The following is a 13,121-nucleotide window of genomic DNA, read 5'->3' as shown; positions in this document are numbered from 1 at the left end:
GCCTGATTATGGCAGAACAAGTCATTCTCCTTGAACATGGTGTCATTTTCCAGGCTGGAAGCTGCCTTTGCACAGGACAACATGTGCATTAACAGGGCTGTCACTGGCATTGGGGAATGCTTTTCACCAGACAAGGTGCATGGCAGTCAAATTAAGGTGAATCTGGAGCCTAAGACGTGGTGTTGCTCTTTCTACATTGTGCTGTGCTTATTTTATGCAACATAAACCTCCTTTGTGATTATCAGTAACGTTTCTTTTTCACACATGGATCTTTAGGTGGGGTTGGGGCTTACTAAAGGATGAGATTTTAAACAGAATATGTGTTTTATAAAGCTAACAAGCAAGCCCTTCTCTGTGCTTCCAGCACATCGGAAAGCAGTGTGGAGTGCTACACTCCAGCACAACGAATCCCCCAGGAATACCGCGTGAGGGTGGGAATTGACGGAGCCATCAGAGATGCAAAAGGTTATTTCACCTACAGAGAAGACCCCGTTGTTTTAAAAATTCATCCGGCCAAATCTTTTCTTAGGTGAGTAAAAGTTTCTCATAGAAATAAGAGAAGTAATGAATGAAAGAAGCGTGGCTGTGCCGTGCAGCAATCTATCAAAAGAAATTGCATTTTTATCTCTATCTGCCATGCCAATTGCTTCTATTATGGTGCAGTTGCAGAGGGCAGATCATTTCCTTTCAGAGGTGAAGGAGAAGGGGGAAGGGCGCCTCTGTTCTTTGTGTGATTTAACTCCTAACTGCTGCCGAGTGTACCTGTGATGTCCTGCTGAGATACCTACTGTACAGCTAAGTGGGTCGCCTATGCTGTGTCTGGACATTACACTGATTAGTGAGAAAAATCATTTAATGTGACAAGTCAGCAGTACTCAAGAGAGCAAATGGATTTTAAAATCATCTAAATCCAGCAAATCATAAATATTATGAATATATATGTATGGTAGTATGTGTGTATTTTTACGTGACATATTTATTGTATCAGTAGCTCTAATCCAAACCATCTGCCTTTGCCAAAAAAATGTCAGCAGTAAAAAAGACACCTTTTTCAGCACCACCGAAAGCAGCAAGTAAGTTAGAAAATGTTAAATTTGCTCTCCTTTAAAATTCACACATTTATTTTATATCCTGGCACACCACAGTATTTAAAATTAATTTTCTTTTCTTGTATATGGTTAGTTGTTATAACAAGGGTAAAATTTGTTTCCCAGGAAAATAATCTCGCTGCTCAGAGCTATGTATTTGCATTCACCCTGTATATCCCTAATACTGGTTTTATGTTGTCATTTAGTCTAAAACATAATTTGTAATTAAGGTTATCATAGCAGATGCATCATTATCCTACTTACCTTTTTTTTTCTTCTTCTTCTCTCTCTCTTTTTTTTTTTTTTTTATTTTCCCTAGTGGTGGAAGTACAATTACAGCTCAGGGAATCAACCTGAACTCAGTGTGCTTCCCTCGGATGGTGATTACTGTACCTAAACTGGGAATGAACTTCTCCGTGGTAAGTCTGTCTTGAAGACGGCAATCTGCTATCTTGCCTTCTTCATGCAGTAAATGGCACAGAATTTTCAGTCAAAACACTTTGATTTTTGCCATAAAACTTCAGGGCTTTCACTGATGCTCTCTTCAAAGAGTTTTTCAGTAGAAAGAAATACCTTTACACAGGAAAAACCATCAGCAAACTGGAAATTAGAGGAGGAGGAGAGTAATAATTTTCAAGAAAACTGCTGCAAAGAAATTAGGCTTTCACAGTGTCCAGTAACAAGGTTCTTATATCACAATTTAGCAGTGCAAATTCAATGACTAAGCACAGAACAACAACATACATGTACGCCAGATTTACCAGACATGACAAGTTGAAATGTGGTTAAGTAGGGAATATATTTCAGTGGTGACTGTGGATATAAGAGGAAAATGAAAAAAATATCAAAGAAAGAGGTAAAGTATGTATGTAAAATCAAGAGTAGGTATTGTTTTAAAAAACAGCTAATTGCCAAATTACCTGTTCAGTAAGATAGGAAACATTTACCCCAAGTTGAGTAACTCAGTATTAAGAAAGGTTTGGGCATCTGCAATTGGAAACCTCTTCGTGAACATAAATTCAAAAGTTTCTTTTGTTACCTGAATTGATAATGTACAGTATCTTAATCTAAATATGATCATCAGGTATGGTCATGTGTTTGACTTTAATTTTTATTAGGCAAGATGACATTTATTGGCTACTTGGACTGGAACTGTTTCGTGTAACCTTTTGCCTACACATTTGTCTTACATCTCTGACATTTTCTCATCTTCTGTGAAGAAGTTAAATTAACCTACACACATTATAACACGCTACACTACTGCTCAAATTCTTAGCTTGTTTCTAACGAACATCAAATGCTATTTCCTGTATTGAATTCTAGTACGTTGGCAAATTTTCAGTCTTTCATATTTTCAATGTCATAATATTCCTCATGATCCTGATTTGCATAATATTTTGAGAGTTGGGACCTGAATTTCATCTGGATGTAATCATGGCTTGTAATTTAGTGGGTACTGATTAAAATCTGGAAATCAGTGCCCCTGCAATTTAACAGTGTTCAGTGTTATCAAAAATGCACTTTACACGAGTTGGGAAATAAAATATTTTGGTGAAATCAACCAAGCTCAGAATTTCTTGGATTCTCAGCACTGTGGGCACAATCATTTCTAAGTGCAAAAGATTTGCTGAAATCAGTTCTTTAGGTTTTGCTTTGGGTAGATATGAGCTTGCTTTCTTTTTCACTCTCTTGCTTTCTCTATTCCCCTGGGAGAATATGTAAAATTCCCTCTCTTCAGGGACAGATTCTGCATACCTTGCTTATCAGATATCCAGACAGTGAGCACAGAGAATATTTGGAGCTTGCTGGAGTTCGCAGTCTGACTTAGAGTGAGAATTTTAACAATACACGATGTAAAAATATATCATAACTTTCTTCAAAATCCATGAAGAGAATGTGTTTGGAGACTTCCTCGGGATTCTCACAGCTTTAAAAGGATCTGAAGTAAGGAAGTAAATCCATTCTCCAGCACAGACTGGCAACTTCAGGCAATCAATACTAGAGTTTCTGCTTTTCCTCAAACACTGAGGAGCAAACAATCCTTTGAGCAGTGATTTCTTCCTGTGCTGGCTTCTAACCTGCTCTTTTAAAAAAGGCACAGGCATGGACAGTCACAATTAATCTCCCATATTCTTTTTCTTTCATACCTTTCAGTGGGCATGATATTTGTCAACAGACAAGAAGAGTCAAGTCTGAGCCTCCTTGTCCCCTACAACTGTCAATATCTTTACGTAGTTCTAGGAATACGAGCCAGTGTAAAAGCAGCTGTGCACAAAGTCACATCCCCCTGCAGGGAGGGCTGGTCTATAACCTCAAACAGATTATAATCAAGAGTGTATTATGCTTTGACACTGCCCAAGTAATATATGTTGCTCCATTGCAATTAAAGGCCTCTGGCACTCCATGGCTTCCCTCTGTGGCAATTCAGCTCTGCTTACCGTTTGTTCTGCCACCAATCTCTACCTCAGGTTTATTTCTCCAGGATGGATATTTGTTCTCAGGGAGAAAGGGAAGACTTAAAAGGAACAAAAAAAGGTTACACCATGTAAGTGAGGAAACCGCTTGCAAAGGATGCCTACAGCTGCAACCTGTCTCATCCTGTGTGGGAGATTCTGGGCCTATGCATGAGCAATATGCCAAAAAACAAACTTTCATCCAGTCATTACAGAAATAAATAATGATGAAGAACTCTTTCCAGCAGCAATCCAGAGCACTGCAATGGGCAGCTATCACGTTAACAAAGGAGAAATAAATTGTAGTCCTGAACAGAGCTAGCCCAGACAGACAGTGCAATGCAAACCAACATAATCAAGTCCTGCAGCTGAGGCCATGTATCTTTTTGCTTCCTTAGCTTGGGAGAAGAGAATGAACTGAGTCATTTTTTAATTGTCCCTTAAGCCCTTTTTCTTTTCAGTTTTCTCTCACCAGCCTCCAGGAAGCTGCTTTTGTCAGCATTCAGAAACTCTGGCTCTTGGGAAAACTGAAGCCAGCACTGAAACACATCCCAGAGCATCAAAGGAGAGTGCAGCTGGGAGGTACCACAAAGACCTCGCCTGGCCCGCTTCTTTGCAGCAGCCGCAAACATACCCAGACCACTGCCTGACAGATATTTGTCTAGGCTGTTATTAAAGCTCCTTGAGAAGGAAGTTTCACAATCTCACTTAAACAAGCTTTGGAGAGAGCTGCTCTACCTGCTTACCTAGTGGTTTGGAAGTAATTCTTTCTAACAATTAACCCGAATCCCAGCTGCTAATTAGTTTAACCCTCAGTGGACACAAGCAACAGATTACCAGCCCCTCCTGCTAATTTTACTTATTTGCACTACATTATGACTCAGCCTTTCTCTTTGCCATTTGAAACAAACCAAACCAAACTCTGACCTTGCATGATAAATGTAAGAGCTTAGAGCTCTGTTCCCTCTTTCTTCCATCTCCCAGATGCTCTCCCATTTGCTTAAAACTGGTGGTTCCTGACTTAAAAGAGCTCTCTCCTTTTCCTGTCATCTATCTGTCCCCAAGACATTAATTCATTCTGCCAAGCTTAATTGAGGCCTGGAGCACCAATGTAGTCAGGGTGTGAGTGGAGGGTCACTTCAGCAAGCAGCACTTCAGTGCTCAGCATCACAAAACCTCAGGAGACAGAACCAGCTTGTGCTTCTTGGGGCATCTGCTTCTTTTCAGATGAGCAATAGAGCTGGTAAAGTAATATCTATGGAAAAGCACCCCGTAAGAATTGCAGTGTCATTGAAACTGAAAAGTCCTGGGAGCAGATGCCAGCCTCCTGCGGAAGAAACATGGAAGTTGCACACATGTTTGCAGTTCAGTACTCCTGAAAACTTCTCTTTTGTAACATAAAAATAAGTTGCTTCAATTTTATAATTTTCTTTTCATATTTATTTAAATGTCAGTGAAATTATTCAATACTGTCTTCATATTAATTGTGTTTATATTACATTCCACTAACACTGTCAATATGTCTTGCCTTCAAATTCATCATTTCAACGAGTGAAAAAAAATGTTCTAGCTATTGAACCATATGTTTCAGTATTTGCAACGTGTTTCTTTTCAATTCTGTTTCGTGAGTTCTTTTGACCATTTGTTCTTATTAAGAGCAAAAAAATACGAATTTGAGGAGTGCTGAATAAATGCCTCTTCCTGAGAGCTCTAGACAGTGCATAAGCATACACCAGCCCTCTCACTTCTGCTCACACATTCAGTTCCTCTGTGAGATGCACAAGGAGGATAGAAACTCATTCCTTCCTTTCAATTTACACTGTTTCTGTGTAAAAGCAGGGCATGGTGTGGGATGGTGTTTGATCAGGAGCCTGCCTACAAAATAAGTACCTTGTGACTTCTACAAGTCCTGCTAGATGATTCTACTGCACCTGAAGGTCTTGAGGCCAGTATTTTCTCTTTGAAAGACTCTAATAGTAAGCTCCCAATAGTGAGTTCTCATTTGGGGATCCTTTGGAAGAACAATTAAACTACATTTCAAAATCTTTATTCATAATACCCATCAAACTGCCTAGAACTCTCCCCGCAAGGATCTACTGTAGACTTATTTAATAATAATAGAAGAAATTCTCTGGGAACTGTGGATGGTGAGTGTGGGATTATTGAAGTTATTCCTTTCTGGATTTTGTATCCAGAACCTCTTGGGGTCAGATCTTCTAGGTATGTTCACCCTGTGCTGCTACAGAAGCTCAGCAAAGATCTTCCCTCATGGGGAAGGGGAACCACAGCCTTTCTTTCTGTGTTGCATCTGTATCCCATGTACATTTCTCACAAAGAAAGGAATTAAGTGGTGGGTATCAGAGAAGAGCCCATGATACAAACTCATCGGGTCCCTGTATTGTTATGTACATTAATCATCCTGAGCCCAGGGACTCCCAGTCAGTATCAGTCATGTTGTGTGAAGAGCTGGCTCTCAGATGCAGGAGCAGGAGGGTTTACTCCACTTTCTGGCCCAGTAATCTGATAAACTGAAAGCATCATCTCCAGTGCTTTCATCTAAGAGACAACTGGAATTAAAATGTTGCCAAACCATTAGAACCAACTGAAATGACAGCAAAAGCCCATGAGCTGCCTGAAAATCTTCAAGATACTCTGCTTGAGTGTCACTGCTGCATTTCTCAAATATACATTTAATGTATATAAAAGCCTTCTGAATGGGTTTTCCTCAAGTTGGACCTGAATTCTCATTTCTCTCTCTGAGAAATCATTCTTGGCAGAAACAGGTGAAGAGTCTCCTGGTCTGTCTTTAATCTCATTCATCTTTCATTTCTCACTGGAACTCCAAGAGTTTAGACTTCTTATGAAAGGACAAATTGGTGTTTTTCTCCTTTCTGACTGCTACAGATCCTGTAATACACATCCAACTGCCCCTCTCTTATCTGGGTCGGCTGCTGAGAGACCTTTGGAGCTCCAAGATCCTCCCTCATACTTTTCCTGTAGCTGTGTCAGATGAAAAGAATTGAATTGGGCATCAAAGTTCTGTAGGTCAGGTTTGAATTAATTGCCTCAAGGGTCATATTTTACAAATGAGGCAAGAATACATACCTTTAAGTGATGAGTCATCTGCATTGTGCAATGGATTATTATTCCCTTTGGGCATAGTATTTATTTATGCTTGTGAAATGCTTCATAATTTTTACATCTTTTCTTCCTTATTGTCTTCAGATGTAGATTACAGTCATAGGAAGAACACAGGTTTGGCTTTTAAAGTGAATGTACTCTAAAGCCTAATTAAATAAAAGTTAAAGGTGCTGGGTGATAGGCAGTATCTTAATTGAGTAGGCAATAGATTGAATTTGTCTTTTTCTTATAGATCCTCAATCCAATATTTCTTGAAAACTAAACCATCATATTCTTCAATTGCTAAAACCAATTTCAAGGTAAAAATGTCATGTCAAATCATGTACCAATAAGGGCATTGCAAATAAGATTTTTCTTGACCTTACCAATCAGTCACATTGCATCCCCTCCAAAGAGTATTATTAGATTTTTATCATTCTCTGAAAGCATCCTCTTCAGAGACCAGCCTGATAAAGTAAAGTATCTGATTCTAATAGATAGCCACAAACAAAGTTATGAATACCACTGCTATTCATTTAACAGACATCACTGCTCTACAGTAGATAAAAAGTCTAATGAATTTACATTAATCAAATAAATATAATGATTACCTAGGACATAATTGGTTTTATAATTATATATATATTTTAGTAATCTCTTTTTAGAATTGACACAATATGATATATAACTTTATGAATATTCGTATATCATGGAAAAATCTGACTCAGTCATGCATTATATTAATGATACATCTGATTATTACAATACTGATTTAAATGAATTTCTACATCCATGTGATATAATAAAGCATGAGCTCTGGTAAATGGGCTGTAGCAAGGCATTCAAAAGGGAAAGAACAAAAATTCTCTGACACTGTAAGAAAACGAAGGGAAATTCTGCCTTGACTTGTGTCCTGCAGGTCACCTTTACGTTATGGGGGGTGCACAACTACTCCTGAATTAGGAATCTACGTGAGCTGTTAGTTGCATGGGTGCAAGTTCCCCTGGCTTTACTGAGAGCTACTCTGAGTTATTTATCTGAGCATAAAACTCACAGCTCACAGATATATAAACCTTGTGGTAGAGCTCCAAATGTCTAATGCTCAGTTTCAGAACCTTAAACATGTTTTTCTGGGCAGATTTAAGATTTCATAATATTATGCAAAGAAAGAGAATTGCTATGGTGATAAAAAAAAAAAGCACTGATTTGCAGTTATCTAATTTAATCTTACTTTTCAAGTTAATATGAGTACATAATTGATATAGCTTGAAATGCTATGTCACTGATTGGAAACAAAGCAAAATTACATTGCATTAATTTAGCATATTAGAGAAAAATGTAAACCAATTTCACAGCTTCTTCAGACAGCATTTTATAATGAGAACCAATTTAATTTGCAAAACAAAGCAGAAAATATATGTATACTGGCCCTCCCTTTATGCACAATGGTATTCAACAGCACTGTTGGTTTTACAGGAAAATATCGTGTAGAACAAATATAAGATTTATGATGACCAATATATAAGCCCCATTGTTACTGGGCCACATGTCAGCCACTCTATTTAAAATAAAGAACAATGTAATGTGTGCTTTCGGAGCACAGTGTACAAGGAACTACTTATACAAGACTTGTACAAAAGTCCTGCGGAGCTGAAGCAACTCTGTGCCAGAAGTCCTTCAACCATATCCACTGCAGGAGGCATGAAGGGGAGGTACAGCAAAGGGAGAATACAACACAATCACAAAAGAGCCTCTCTGCAGTGTGTGTGATGCTACCCAGCACCCACCACACTTCCCATCAATGCTTGTAGATGTGCTGTTGACGATATAATCAAATTAGTTATCTAGTACACCCTAAAGTCAAGAGAGAAAAGTTGATCCTTAGAGAGTGCTGCTCATCTATTTAAACTTGTCTAAAACAGATCAGATGAACCCTTTCCCTGCTGACTGTCAAGGGAATTCAGAGAACTAACTGCAGTCTGGGTGTCTGGATGCTGGCTGGATGAATCTCACCTGCAAGGATTCACATTATCCCTGTACATTCACCAGACTCAGCTTCAGATCAGACTGCCTTCCTTTCAACACAGAAGTCCTTTTGGGAAGGACATTGATCCATCTTGTCTGTCTCGAGAAACCTGTGTCAAGGTGCTACTGGATGGATGGAAGCACCCTGGCCACACATCTTGCTCTGATTCACAGCTCCAGGGCATGGTGCACTCCCTCAGAGGTCTCCTGGAGTGAGAGTTTCATCTTTCCCCTGAGAAGCATTGCTTGGTCCTGAGCACACCGTTAGTGGGAGTAAGTGCAGAGTGAAGGGAAAGTGCTGCTTCACACGTGTTGTCAGGCAGCTTTCGTGTTGCACTGAGAGGCAAACCCTTCATCCCCACTCATCCAGGGATATACAGCGTGAAGCACGTCCTTCTGTCAGCACTTCCCAGAGGGACTTACTTGTGTTATACCTAAGCACCAAATGCCACGATTCTGGGGTCCTACACATACTGTTTTAGAAAGAAGATACATTTTGCTGAACTTTTATAGGCCAATTCCCACAATGGTTTTGGCTTTGAAGCATTTTCTCAGAGAGTCCCTAACAACTTTCTGGAAAAAACACAGCTCAGCTGTGCCATGAATAAACATAGTGTACTTTTATTTTCCACTGTTTCAGTCAGATGCATTTGCCTTATTTTTAACTTCTCCTCTGGTCTCTTGCTATTGCTTTGGTAATATAAAAGGCAGAGAAATCCATGTTGTGTTCACTCTGACACAGTCTGGATATTGGAGTTATGGCTGCTTTGTGTCCCCATAGAGCCCAGTGAAAGGGTAGCCTCCTGATGGTCTTTGGCATTGGAAATCATTTTCCACTAATTATCTTCAAAATATTTACTTTAAAAGTGCTGTGAACAATCAGGCCAGGAAGCTTGTTTACTTGAACATTTCCTCAACGAGAATGCAAACACCACTGAGTTTTCACACCCTTCTCCCCACTCTAAACAAACACTGAGTAGCCTTGATCAGGACTTGGTTAAAGAAGAACAAGACTTCTGGTGTTTATTTTCTTAATATATGTGTATTGTTAAACAACAGCTACGTTCATCAGTTACTTCCCATGCACGTACTTACTCCAATTCTTCCTTTCTTTCCTACAGGCGTGTAGCCACCGTTCTAGCTCAGAGATAATCTGCTGTACAACTCCTTCCCTGAAAGCCTTCAATCTTCAACCACCCTTTGTAACCAAAGTATTCTTCATTTTTGATGGTGTCAGCTCCCTGTACTTTGATTTTGATTATGTAAATAATCCCGTATTTAAACATTTTGAAAAGCCAGTGCTCATCTCAAGGAGCAACCCAAACGTTCTGGAAATTAAGGTAAGAAATGCTGAAATAAGTTTTTAAATTATTCATTTTTCAATGCAATTGCTCATACCTGCACTGAAGGTTGTGAAGTGCACATCAGCACTGTACTGCGGAACTGACCTGTTGCTAAATTAGAGGAAGCCCCAAGGAAACAAAGGCATAGAAGCATGGAGCACAGTGCTTTTGGTACTGCTTTCATCCAAACCTCACATTGTCCCAACTTAAAAGATAAAAGAGATGAAACCAAAAGTATTCCAAGGTGGTTGCTGACATCAGGTGGGGAGGGAGAGGACCTTTCCCCAACCTCTGAGGAGTGAGTGAGACAACTGTAGCAGAATCTGACTGCTACAGGCAGTATTACCAGTCTAGGACTAAACATGGCCAGCAGCCCAGAACTTGAAGTGTGTGGTCTGTGTGTGTCCCAGCTCTTACTGCCATAGAGTTTGGTGTTCTTCCTCATGGATGATGTGGAGTTACCTTTAAGAAGTGTCCCAGCAGTTTGGGCTTTCTAAAGCTGAAGGAAATTCTGGTCTGTGCACAGTCACTGAAGATCAGCCACCAATGTAGCCTAAATATTTATGGATCCATTAAAAATGCAAAGTTAATACTGAGTACTAGCTAAAAGAGCACTGAAAATAGCCTAGTGGGCACTGAGAACCATCTCTCAGGAATTTGGGGCCCTCACAGGCACAGTCTTCTTTGTACAAGAGTACTGCAGAGAATGTTAAATTAATTTGTGAATCTGATTTCCTGAAATTTAGTACTTTTGTGATTTAGAGTGACAAGAAGAAACAGGATAAACATACAGGGAATTCTAACTTACAATGAACATGTATGAAAATTTATTATGTACATTTCATTTCCATAGAATATTTATAATTTATATGGCACAGTGAAACTTGTAGAAAAAAGAATCTCCCTTAATGGTGTACCTGCTCCATCGCTCTTCAAGCCAAAACTCTTTCTCCCTATACAGCCATGAAATCTGGGAGCCCTGTGGTTTTTGGCTCCAAGATGGTCCAATGAGCCAACTCCTAGGCTGCAGAAAAGCAGAAGGGCTTACCTCAGAGACTCTCTTTGTCATGCTGGGTCCCAGTCAAACTCTCTGATGTGATCTGACACCACAAAGTGTGGTGGGCAGATTCCAAAGAATAATCAGTCTAGGGTTTTTTGTTATTTTGTTTTTCTGCGTGGAACTCCTGGTCAACCAATCACCCCTTCCTCACTGCAGAGTAAACGTTTGCCTGTTCACAGAGACACACTAAAAGGAGTGCTGGTGTGCAGATTAGTAGAGAGCTGGGAATACATAGCTTCTGTATGGCTCAGTGCCTCTGTACAGTGGCAGCAGCAGTTTCCAGTTGTTTCCAGGTCACACATATCAACCAATTGGAAAGAAAGAAGACTAATTTAAGAAGAAACATTGAATAAATTAGATTGGAAGGAACCTCTGGAGGTCTTCATAGTCCAACTCCCTTGATCAAAGTGGTGCTAAGTTTAAAATTAGGTCAGGTTGCTTATGGCTTTGTCCAGATGAGTTTTGAAATTCTTCAAGGATGGAGATTTTACAGTTCAGAAAAAAAAAAAAGAAAAAAAAAAATCAGCTCCCCTAGCCTTACTTTGTGCATCCTGTGCTGAATTCAGCCCCTTTTCTATATCGGCATCCCTCTGTACTTCTCTCGGTTTGTCATTATTTCTCTTCTACTGTGCAGCCCAACATTCAACACAATCATTCAGGTGTGGCCTTGCAAGCGCCGAGCAGAGGGGAACAATCACTTCCTTCCATCACAAGTATATGCTGTTGCTGAAGTATTTGATGAGCTGTTCTTTTGTCCAGGTTGTTGATGAATATTTTAAACGTTATTGGTCCCAGCATCAGCCCTTGAAAAATGCCACTTGTTAGACTTGTAATCTTTGAGTTGATGGTACCCAGTCTATACTCCGCTTATCCAGCCTGTATCAAGTGAATTTGTTTTCAGTACTAGGTTATGTTGCAGACCTTGCCGAAAGCAAGGTAAACATTTTCAAGTGCTCTCATTTCATCTACAGGGCCAGTCAATTCCTCACAGGGGGCAATGAGGCCACTCAGGCAAAATCTACTCTTGGGCAGCCTGTTCTTGCTCTTCCCAACTGCCTTCCAGCCCTCCATCTACCTGGAAAAGCTTCCCAGTTAACTTATTTCAAAACTGTTGCAGGAACTTCAGTTATAAATCAGGTGGCTTTTTTGGGTTTGTTTTTTTTTTTTTCAACTCTCTTCTTTTGCTCTTGGATCTTTTATTCTCCCTTAAGGAAAACTCCCTGGTGCTATGTATTGTCAGGAAGAAGCCACTGAGTTGAGGATGGCTGGCTGAGAACTGTTCCACTGACAACTGACCAAAGTAACAATTTTGTAGTATTGGTGTCACCTTTAGACAAGGCACACAAGGCAAATGTCTACCTAAGCCTAATGCCCTGATTATTTCTTGGCAACCAACTGAAGAATGACATTGGCGAAAGCTGGTCTCCGCAACAAAGCATGAACAAGCCCCAATTTAGCATCCTCCTCTAAATAGAATTAGTTATAGTGGGATGCTTCTATCAAAACAGTGAGGCAGCTTTCAGAAATTATATTAGGGAGCCAAAAGATCATTACAAGCCATATTGCCAACACTTTTCCCTCGCCCCATGCCCACATACAAAAATACACACATACAAGTTTACATGCCTCATGGTCATATTTTGTGCGGTAATTAAGCAAGCTCAGCATGAAATTAAATGGCAGCTTGCTTCAGTGAACAGGCTGTTCTACCAAACCAAAGTTCTTTTATCTTTTTCTTAATTAGTTTCAGAGAGGAGGAGGGATCTTTTATCACAAGTTTTTCAGTCAGACTAATCTACTGTGACACATTAACTTCCATCAAATGACGGTGGGTCCCAATTGAAAGGTACGGTTTGGTTTCCCCTGATGACCAAAAGATGTTTTTGTAAGAAAATATTACGTGCAAGAAAACATTAAGTCTTCTGTCTAAAATACAGTCAGAGCACTGTGCACCATAAATGCCAGCCTTTCTTGTCTTCAGTGCCAGCCCTTTTGTCTTCCACACTACCACATCTCTTAAGGACCCACATCA

The 13,121-nt window shown here is 39.8% G+C and overlaps 1 protein-coding gene and 1 long non-coding RNA gene across 4 annotated transcripts in view; one reads left to right on the top strand and one right to left on the bottom strand.

Annotated features, from left to right (window-relative positions):
* LOC121106667 overlaps positions 1-13,121 on the bottom strand; it is a 76,723-nt gene that overhangs the window by 21,674 nt on the left and 41,928 nt on the right. The window lies entirely within an intron of this gene.
* MET (MET proto-oncogene, receptor tyrosine kinase) overlaps positions 1-13,121 on the top strand; it is an 88,022-nt gene that overhangs the window by 55,806 nt on the left and 19,095 nt on the right. For both annotated transcript variants that reach the window (XM_015279209.4, NM_205212.3), the window contains exons 9-11: positions 365-529; positions 1,408-1,507; positions 9,808-10,026. In XM_015279209.4, coding sequence (XP_015134695.2) covers positions 365-529; positions 1,408-1,507; positions 9,808-10,026 — 484 coding nt within the window. The remainder of the gene's footprint in view (positions 1-364; positions 530-1,407; positions 1,508-9,807; positions 10,027-13,121) is intronic.

Source organism: Gallus gallus, chromosome 1 (assembly GCF_016699485.2).
Source record: "Gallus gallus isolate bGalGal1 chromosome 1, bGalGal1.mat.broiler.GRCg7b, whole genome shotgun sequence".
In the NCBI taxonomy this organism is placed as follows: domain Eukaryota; kingdom Metazoa; phylum Chordata; class Aves; order Galliformes; family Phasianidae; genus Gallus; species Gallus gallus.
The sequence above is the reverse complement of the archived record's forward strand: the minus strand, read 5'-3'. Positions and strand labels throughout refer to the sequence as shown.